Source organism: Trichechus manatus, unplaced genomic scaffold (genome assembly GCF_000243295.1).
Source record: "Trichechus manatus latirostris isolate Lorelei unplaced genomic scaffold, TriManLat1.0 scaffold00272, whole genome shotgun sequence".
Taxonomy (NCBI): Eukaryota; Metazoa; Chordata; class Mammalia; order Sirenia; family Trichechidae; genus Trichechus; species Trichechus manatus.
The window spans coordinates 914,683-924,952 of NW_004444208.1; the positions used below are offsets into that span (position 1 = coordinate 914,683).

At 45.5% G+C, this 10,270-nt stretch overlaps 1 protein-coding gene across 2 annotated transcripts in view; it reads right to left on the bottom strand.

Moving 5' to 3' along the window:
* Positions 1-10,270, bottom strand: part of CTIF (cap binding complex dependent translation initiation factor) — a 312,637-nt gene that overhangs the window by 45,763 nt on the left and 256,604 nt on the right. For both annotated transcript variants that reach the window (XM_004389973.1, XM_004389972.1), the window contains one exon: positions 3,402-3,557. In XM_004389973.1, the coding sequence (XP_004390030.1) occupies positions 3,402-3,557 (156 nt within the window). The remainder of the gene's footprint in view (positions 1-3,401; positions 3,558-10,270) is intronic.

Consider the following 10,270-nt stretch of genomic DNA (forward strand, 5'->3'; position numbering starts at 1 on the left):
GACTCAGGGGCAATAAGGAAGGGAAGTGGAGGAGGCCATGACGGGTGCAGAATGCAGGCAATCAGGTGAGTCTGGGGCTGCTGCCTGGCAGAAGAGAGGCAGGAGGGGTGGGCCCAGGCCCCTGTGAGGACTCTGTCTGAGCAGGAGGGCTCTGGGGTGCAGCTCCAGCCATGTGGTGTTGGAGGGCCTGAGGCCTGACCTGGGACTCTTGCTGGCAGCTGGAAATGCGGGCCTGGGGGGTGTCAGGAGGATCCCAGGGTTGAGAGGGAGCTATGGATTTGGGGTCAGCTATCTGCAAGGCCCCAGGGAAAAGCCTTTACTTTTCTAGCATAGAAGGAGGCAGCAGCTGTCTCTTTGGCTTCTAGAAACTGCCAAGAGCTGGCTTGAACTGTTCTGGAGAAGTCAGCCAGAGCTGAGTATGAGTGAGTGTGCAGGATGAGGCAGGGGAGAACTCAGGGGTCTGCAGGAAGCTGGAAAGGCAATAAGCCCTCCAAAGGGATTGATAAGATCCCTAGGGCCCCCCCTTTGTATCTCCATCTTTTCTTAGGGCTGAGTTTTAGGAGAGCCATGGCTTCTACTAGAAACAGCTGTGGACTGGGAGTTCAGGAGCTCCAGATGGACCACCTCTGGCATGGCCCAACCATGTGTCCCCAGGCAGGGCACCGCATAGCACAGAGCTCTGTGTATGCAGCACCCTCCCCATGCCATGCCACCCTCCCGAAACCCCTGCTGAGAAATCAATATGATCCCCTTTTGCAGATGAGGAAACTGAAGCTCAAGGCAATTAAATTCTCCCCCAAGATCACACAGCTAAAAAACAGCAGAGCCAGGATTAGAACCCAGGCAGCAGCCTAGCCCCAGGGATGATGCTCTATAACCATGTCCCCACGTGGCCTCCAGCATACAGGTGGGCACACAGGGCTCTGGATTCTCCTTTTACACAATGGTGAAAGCCACAGGTGACTTATTTACTCTGCAAGTTGACCACTAGCCTGGTATGGGTCTGCATTTGTGAAGCCACCCTGAGAAGTTTAACGAAGCAGATATGCACTGGGGGTGGTTCTTTGTGCCTGTGCAGACCTCCTAGCACCTTCCGGATCTCACACCAGAAAGTCTGCACTACCTCAGGCAGTGTTAAAAGTGTTCCAGCAGCCAGGCCAGCGCTCAGCTATAGTCCTGCTTCCTGCATTGGGGAGCAGGTGATGGCAACACCAGCAGGTGTCCAGATCATGCCGAGGGAACTTGTCGGGGCAATCGAGTTCACTGCCCTAGAACAAGGCTGCTCCCCATGTGAGGCACACTGCAGGCAAGGATGGGAGGACCCCCAGAGGTCATGAGGGCCAGCCCCCAACTTCAAGAGGGCTGCCTTTGGATTATCCCAAAGGGATGAAAAAGGCAAAGCTCCAGACCCCCTTGGTACTGCATTCTGGGCTTGAGACACCTTGAGGATGAAGTGAAGTTGGGAGAAACTATTGAGTCTATGAAATAAGTCTGAATTCAAGAGTACTTGTTAAGAATCATGGTTTAGCTCGGCGAGTGGCAGAGACTTACAGGTTTACAAAACGCCCAGGAGAGGCCTGCATCCTCTGTTCTAATGGGTGACCAGACAGTCTTCAATGAGCAGGCAATTTCTTCCAAATGGATGCTTCACAAACACTTAAAAATACCTTCCCACCCTTCTCTTAAATCACCTACTATCTCCTTTCTTTCCCAAACACAAAAATGTCCTTTGATCCCACACCTTCTACCCCTCCCCCACTTTAGCCAACCAGTTCCCTTTCCCTGACTTTCACAGCAAAACTTCTGAAAAAGACATGTTCACACTCCCATCTATACCTCCACTGACTCCTCAACACAGGCCAGTCTGGCTTCAGAGCTTTCTCCTCTGAAGCCGTAGTACCCAGTGACCCCCTTGGTGCCCAAGCCAGGACACTGCTCTGTCCCACTCCTATTTAGCTCTCAGTCCATTCTCCAGTGGCTCCTCCTCCCTGGTCCCGGTCCCCACTGCAGAGGGCCGCTGAGGATGGGAGGGGACAGCACTTGTGAAGTGTGAGGCTGGCTGAAGCTTTCGTTGGGGCGTGTCTGTGATGATTCTCAAGTGCTCTCTTGAACCGTCTCAGACTCCACATCCTTCTAGTTTGCCTCCTGCCTCCCTGGCCACTGCTCCTCAGCCTCCCCTGCTGGCTCCTCTCCTCGCCTCCATCTAGACCCTCTTCCTAGGTGACTCCATCCATCTCCAGCCTTTCACATCAGGCCCACAGCAGCATTTCGGACAACCCTCAACCACATATCTTCAGTGCTGACCCCTCCTAGACCATTAGATTAAAAAAAACAAAACAAAAAACTAGCTGCTATTGAGTCGACTCCGACACATGGTGACCCCTGTGTGTCAGAGTAGAACTGTGCTCCATAGGGTTTTCATTGGCTGATTTTTTAGATGTAGACTGCCAGGTCTTTCTTTCAAGGCACCTCTGGGTGGAATCATACCTCCAACCTCTCAGTTAGCAGCTGAGTGCATTAACTGTTTACACCACTCAGGGACTCCAGCTCTTTAGACACTTCTACCTAAGTACCTGGGGACAGCTCCACGGGGATGTCCAACAGGCAACTAATGAGACACCTGTTGAACACCAGCTCCTGATTTTCATCCCTACCCCACCTGTCTCTCTCCCAGCATTCCCCATCCCAGAGAATGGTGCCACCAGGCTGGTAAATGTGAAGCCCACGTCACTTCCGCCCTTCCCCTCATCTCACACCAGCAAGTCCCACTGCTTCTAACTCAAAACTTGAATAGAATCCAAGCTCTTCCCTCCCTCCTCACTCTCTCTGCCCTATTCCAAGCCACCAACCTCTCACCTACAACATCACAGCATCCGGACTGGGCTTCCACCTTCCACTTTTGCCCCCTTTCAATCCCGCCCCTGGAGAATAGCCAGAGGGACCTCGTAAAGTACATTATCCTATCTGGTAGAGAAAGTACCCCCTTAAGTTCTTGCTTTTCAAAAATCTCTTGGTTATTCTTACTTATTTCTTTTCAGATGAAATTCAGAAGCAAGTATGTTTTTGAAAATAATCCAAGGGCAAACCAATCCAATTCAAAGACTCGTGCATTCAAATAATATGAAGGGCACCCTCTCTGCAAGCAATGTTCTAGATTATGAATCACCAAAGTCTGAGTTAATGATACTTCCTTTTGGGGACTGTTTCCCTGTAAGCAAATGTAGGAAACAGAAACCTGGCTTTAGAAAGCAGAAGCAGCAGGGAGTTAAACGGTTCTCTTTGCCAAAGGATTGATCACTTTATAGGTGATACGAGCCTTGTGGGGCTCCTGAGGTGAGCTTCCACTGACAGGAATTCAAGCGCGGGCTCCTGGCCGGCGGGCGGGCGGCACGGTCTCTTACCTCCCTGAGACAGGTGTAGATGGGGCAGACGAGCACGCGGAAGGGCTCTCCCGTGCTGCTGCGCATGGTGCCGAACACCTCGCACAGGAACGTGATGAAACCCAGCCAGCGCTCCACGTCCTGTTGCTGCAGCTCCTCGCGCACCGTGAAGTCCTTCTGCGGAGGCACAAGACAGTCGTCAGCTCGTGGGGCCAGAGGGGCTGGCGTGACCCCGCGCACTGCAGCGCCTACCGTCTAAGGGGCTGATCTCCATGTTCTGAACGAGGGTGGGGATGGGCTACCTGCGGCTGAGGCGTGAGTGCCAGGGCTCACCCGCGGCCACCTTGACCGTCAGTCACAGTGCCTCTTCTTCAGGTATCCTCAGGCTGGGGCCACAGCTTCCCCTTCTTCACACGGGCCAGAGCCAGGGTGGGGGTGGGGGTGGGTGGGGAAAGGACACCCTTCCCAGACGCACGAGCTCCCCCATTCCACTCCCTATGGCTAAACTACCTCCGCTTAACACTCCCAAATCATGCCCTCCACATGCGGGAGGGGCAGAACATGCTCAGCAACACGGTCAGCAATTGGTGACTGAGGCTCTTCTTAGCCCCAGCACTGGGTTAGAGGCACAAGCTACTGTCCCTGCCTGCAAGGGGCTTAGAGGCTACTAGGATAATGAGAGGCATTAATTCATTCGTTCATTCACTCTTCCTCCTTAACAATATTATTGCCCCACTGTGTGCTGGGCAGTGCACTAGCTTTAAGAGACATACTCATAACTGTGACACAAGAGAGAAGATACTAAAAGTCATCAGAATGGTCCAGGTAAGGGGATTTTGGGAACTCAGAGGTAGGAGTTATTACTTCCAACTGGAAACCAGGGCCTTGAAAGAGGCTAGGATTCTGATATGGGACTCTGAAGGGGCAAGGGGGACATTTCAGGTAGAGAGAATGACACAAGCAGAAGGCACAGGGAGGATTACATGAGTATTTGGGAAACAGGGAGGTGTAACCAGCCTGGCTCCAGCATAGGTGGGGTGGAGAGGTGAAACAGGAGACAGGGCTGGGAAAGAAGGTTGGGGCTGGAGTATGGATGGCTGAAACCAGCCAAGGAGCTAGGTTCCATGTGGTGGTCAGGAGGGCAGGTTTTGGGGTGGAGGGGGGGTGGGGCACAGAGTGTCGTGGTCATACCTGGGCTCTTTAGAAAGGTTAACAAGGCAGAGGTGTGGAGACCTGCAGGATGAAATACAACGTGAACTACCTGGCAATGGAAAGATAAGAATCCATGGGAGATGAGATTATGTTCAGAAATCTTCACTCTTCCCTACTAAAGCAGCGGGGTACATTTCTCCTACTGCTTGTCTTTGGGTTTGGCCATGTGACTTGCTTTGGACAACAGAACGAGACAGAAGTGACAGGGTGTCAGTTCCAATCTGAGGCCTTAAGAAACCTTAAGTACATGTTCTTACTCTCTTCTCTGGGCTGGCCTGATGATCCAGGGGGAGGATGAGGGACATGTGGAACAGGGCCCTACCTAAGTCTAGCCTGGGTCAGCCTACCTCCAATCAACTCACACACACATAATCTAAATGAATGCTTATTATTGTGTGCCATTGAGATTTTTTGTGGTTGTTTGTTATGCAGCAATATCTGACTGATACAGAATTGATACAAGCGACATAATGAAGGAAAATAGTACTTGCCAAGTAGTGAGTTTTAAGTTGAAAGGAAAAACTCAGGATGGTGTCAAGATTCTGGGTCTGGGTGACTGTATCACCAAAAGAAACAGAACATGTGAGGCAGCAGTTTGTAGAATGTGACCCAGGACTTCCTCACAGTCCAGGGCCCCTCCCCACTGCTCATTGCAGCTGAGCATTCTCCTTGATGCCAGAATGTCAGAATCTTCAGAGATGGGAGGCCCTCAGAGATGACTCGGTTAATGGCTGCTCCTTGTGTGTGAAAAAAGTGTTATCTAGAGTGGAAGATGGGGCTTCAATCTCTTCAGCTGGCAAATTAGGGACTGGGTGAGAAAATTCCCAGGAGAAGTTCCTCTGCTTCCAGCTTTTGATGAGCCTAGAGGACTAGGTCACACTTTACAACTGTTAGAACTGTCTCTATTGAAAAACAAAAATATATATATACATACACACACACATAGATATATGTGAAACAATAGCAGCAGCAGCTACAATCTGTGAGCCAGACACTAAGCCAAGTACCTAACTGTAATGTATCATTTAACTGTCATAGACATCCTAAGAGGCAGGTCCTTTCATTGCTCCCATTTTACAGATAATGGATCTGAGGTTAGAGAGGTTACATAGCTTGTGCACGGCTATGTGATACTGGCAGAAGTGGGATTTAAACCGAGGACTGCCTGCTCTGGAGACCAAGCCTTCCTTCCTTTCTTTTCTTATGGGTTTTTTAAATTGGAAAAGTAATACATCAGAGCCCAAGCTCTTAGTCACTGTCTGAGTCTTCACTTTCCACTAAGCCATTTGCTCAGACTGGCCCTAGGAAGTCCACTCACATTTGCAGATCTCATGGGCCCCACACTTGGTTTTTCAGGTCTTCTGCTTCCCTCATCACTTCCCACAGAGTATCTACCTGGGTATAACTAGGGTTTGCCAGTGCATGGGTTTCTGTTGTTTGTCCTCTACCCTGGAGTCTGAACCAGGTGGGGTCCCTTGAAGAGTCCCCTGGACGTATCCAGGGACCCCCAGTGAGTGCCCAGCACCTTGATGGCTTTGTATCCCTTCCCTAGTGTAGAGCCTGGAGCAGGCAGCCTCCCTAGTGGTTGCCAAGGGGTGTTCTGGGCACCCGTGAATGAATGAATGACTTTGCCTGCCACTCTAGAGCCTGTGAAAGGGCCCTGGACCGTTGGCTTTAAAGTCACAGATTTTTGGGCAGTTCCACCCTCTTTAACCTTTGTTTATCCTCAAAAACCTCATGTGGTCAGGGCAGGAGCAGGCATTGCCATCCTCATTTAAAAACAGAAGAAAATGAGGCACAAAGAGGTTAAAAGACTTGACTAAGGTCATGCTACTAGAACTTGAATGGGAACCTACGCTACTTCCATTGCTGTCTGCGCTGGAGGTTCTCAGCCCTGCATGCACACTGAGTCACCTGGAGGACCTTTTAAATTACTGACGCTTGGATTCTACCTGGAAGCCCTGGTGGTGCAGTGGTTAAGAGCTCGCTGCTAACCAAAAGGTTGGCAGTTTGAATCCACCAGCCGCTTCTTGGAAACCCAATGGGGCAGTTCTACTACGTCCTATAGGGTTACTATGAGTCACAGACGACTCGATGGCAACAGTTTTTTTGGAACTCCACTTAGAGAACCTTGTGTAATTGGCTAGCAGTGGGGCTGGACACTGGTAGTTTTTGAAAGCTCTCAGGTGATTCCATTGTGTAACCATGGCTTTAGGTCTTTATAAAGAGCCAACCTAGGAGCTACAATGGTGCCCACCTAATGATGCCTGACTCTCCCTTTCCCCATCTCCTATAAAAATACCTGTGAAGGCACACACAGAAGAACAAAGCCCCACAACAACACTGAAAAGGAAGATAACATTTCACCAGAGTCAGGAGTCATCAGAGATAAAGAGCCATGCCTGGAGGCAGGAGGAGTTGGGGTGGCATACTGTGTTATTAGAGGGGCGATGCCCTTGGGCAAAGCCCTCTTGGGGAGGAAAAGTCTTGGGGCCAGTGGCTACCAGGGATTGGAGTTTAAAAAAATTCATTGCAACTGACCAAAGGAAGAAAACGATATCATCTGCACCTATGCTATCTAAACCTATGCTGTCTAATATGGTAGCCATGAATCATGTGTGACTATTGAGCACTTAAAATGTGGCTCGTCCAAATTGAGATGCGTTGTAAGTATAAACTACACACTGGTTTTGAAGATGTAGTATGAAAAGAATGCAAAATGTCTCTTATTTTAAAACTATTGATTATATGTTGAAATTTTGGACATACTGGGTTAAATAAAAATATTATTAAATTTAAAATTACATATGTAATTTATCATATTTATAAATTTATATCACATTATACTTCTACTGGACAATGTTGACCTAAACATTCAACTCAAAAAACTAAAAACTGCCAACAACTAAGGAAGTGTAGGAAAGGACATAATACAGATAAAACCCAAAATTAATTAATTAGAAAATAGAGAAAGGAAATTATAAGTAAAATCAAGAAAGAAGAAATAGAAATACAATTTGAAATAAGAACAATCTATGAAAACAGATATGGAGTAGACATAAAAGCTTAACAAAAAACTATACAACTCTATGTTGATGATTTTGAAAAAAAAATGACAAAATAGGTAATTATTTGAGAAAATAAATATAATCAAACTTTACTAAAAGTTTACTACAAACCATAGAAAACCAGAATAGATAAAAATCATAAAAGAAAATGAAAAATTATGAAAGTCTCTAGGCTTATGACTTTTATGGATAAGTTCATTCAAACTTTCAAAAAAATAGAGAATTGCTCTGCTTTGTAAACTGACCCAGAACATCGAAAAAGATGATAAGCTCTTCCAGTTCCCTATTACCAAAATCTCATAATGATAGTACACTACAAGTAAGGAATACTATAGGTTAATCTCTCTATTCAAATAAATGTGAAAGTCCTAAATGAAATATTAACAAATAGATCCATTATAACCAAGCAGATTTTATCCCAGGGAGGCAAGAGTGATTTAGTACCAGGAAATCTATAAATATATCAATAGGCCTGATGAAAAAAAAAAAAACAGCAACAACATCCATGACTTTTGAAAGAGAGGAGATTGTCTTAGTCATCTAGTGCTGCTATAACAGAAATACCACAAGTGGATGGCTTTAACAAGGAGAAATTTATTTTCTCACAGTCTAGTAGACTAGAAGTCCAAATTCTGGGCGTCAGCTCCAGGGGAAGGCTTTCTCTCTCTCTCTGTTGGCTCTGGAGGAAGATCCTTCTCATCGCTACTCCCCTGGATTAGGAGTGTCTCTGCGCAGAAACCCCGAGTCCAAAGGATGCGCTCTGCTCCCGGCATTGCTTTCTTGGTGGTATGAGGTTACCATGTCTCTCTGCTCGCTTCTCTCTCCCATATCTCAAAAGAGATTGGCTTAAGACACCATCCAATCTTGTAGACCTCATCAATACAACTGCCACTTATCCATCTCATTACATCGTAGTGATAGAATACACAACACACAGGGAAATCACATCAAATGACAAAATGGTAGACAATCATACAATACTGGGAATCATGACCTAGCCACGTCGACAGATATTTTTCGGGGACATAATTCAATCCATGACAGAGAGAAAATATTTTGATATGATTATATCTATGACAAACCCAAAAGGATCCTGTAATAAAGACTGGAATGAATAAAAGTTGGCTAATTATTTAGTTAATAAGAGTATATAGATACAAAATTAACATACAAAAATCAAAACCATTCTTTTATGACAGGAATAACCAGGGAGATATTTTAATGCACAGAAGTTCATTTATTATAGCAACAAAAATACTTCAATAACATTATTAAGAAATGTGCAAGATTTCTAAGAAAAAAATTTCAAAACTACACTGAGAGGGAAAGGGTCTTGAACAAGGGAAGAAACACAAACTATTGCTAAATGTGAAGACAACATTGCAAAGACGCTAATTCTCCCTGAAATATTTCACAGGTTTAACAGCAATTTTACTCGAGCATCCCAAACTTAATTTTTTTTGGGGGGGCGGGGAGGGGATGAGGAGGGCTAGAGTCTTAAAGGATCCTAAATGTAATCTGAAAGCACAACAGGGAAATAGCTAAAAACAAAACAACACAAACCTGGAAAGAATTAGATTACTTTTAACCTATCCTAAAGCTTTAATAATTAAAAGGTGTGGAACTGACATAAGAATGGACAGCTAGATCAGATATTCTAGAAAAAAATTTGGCATCCATAAGGTTTTATCACATGATCCCAGGACGACCACACATCAGTGGGAAAGGAAGCATTATTCATTCAAGCAACGGTGCAGGGACAGCTAAGTATTGGGGGGAAGGAATAATTTAGAGATTTACTTCACACTGGGCCCTAAAATTAATTCCATATGGAATAAAGAGCTTTTTTTTTTTTTTAAAAAAAAGACAAACCATAAAAACTTGAAGAAAATAAAATTGAGTATCAAATTTCCAGATGGACAAGGGCTTTCTACATTTAAACAACAGAGGACTGCAACAAAATATTACAAACACACTTAAGGGGCAATCGATATGCTGGGAAAAATACCTGCAATAAATGTGACAAAGGGTAATGGTCTTAATATATAAACAGCTCATTCACATTTGTAATAAAAGTACGAAATTCCTTATGGACGAATGGGGAAGAGGCATTAAAAGATAATTCATATATTAAAACATAAATTGCCAATAAATATAGCAAAAAAATTAATGAAATCTCAGTAGCAATCGAATTAAAATATTTTTTTTTCTCCCTGTTATGGATTGAATTGAGTCCCCTCAAAAAATGTGTGACAACTTGGCTAGTCAATGATTCCCAGTACTGTGTGATTGTCCACCATTTTGTCATCTGATGTGATTTTCCTATGTGTTGTAAATACTACCTCTATGATGTTAAAGTCGTGTAGCGGTTAAGAGCTTGGCTGCTAACCAAAAGGTCGGCAGTTTGAATTCACCAGCCACTCCTTGGAAACTCTATGGGCAGTTCTATTCTGTCCTATTGGGTTGCTATGAGTCAGACTCAATGGCAATGGGTTTTTTCTATTTTTTTTTTAATGATGTTAATGAGGTGGGATTAGAGGCATTTATGCTAATGAGGCAGGACTTAAGTCAATCTCTTTTGAGATATAAAAGAGAGAAGTGAGCAGAGAG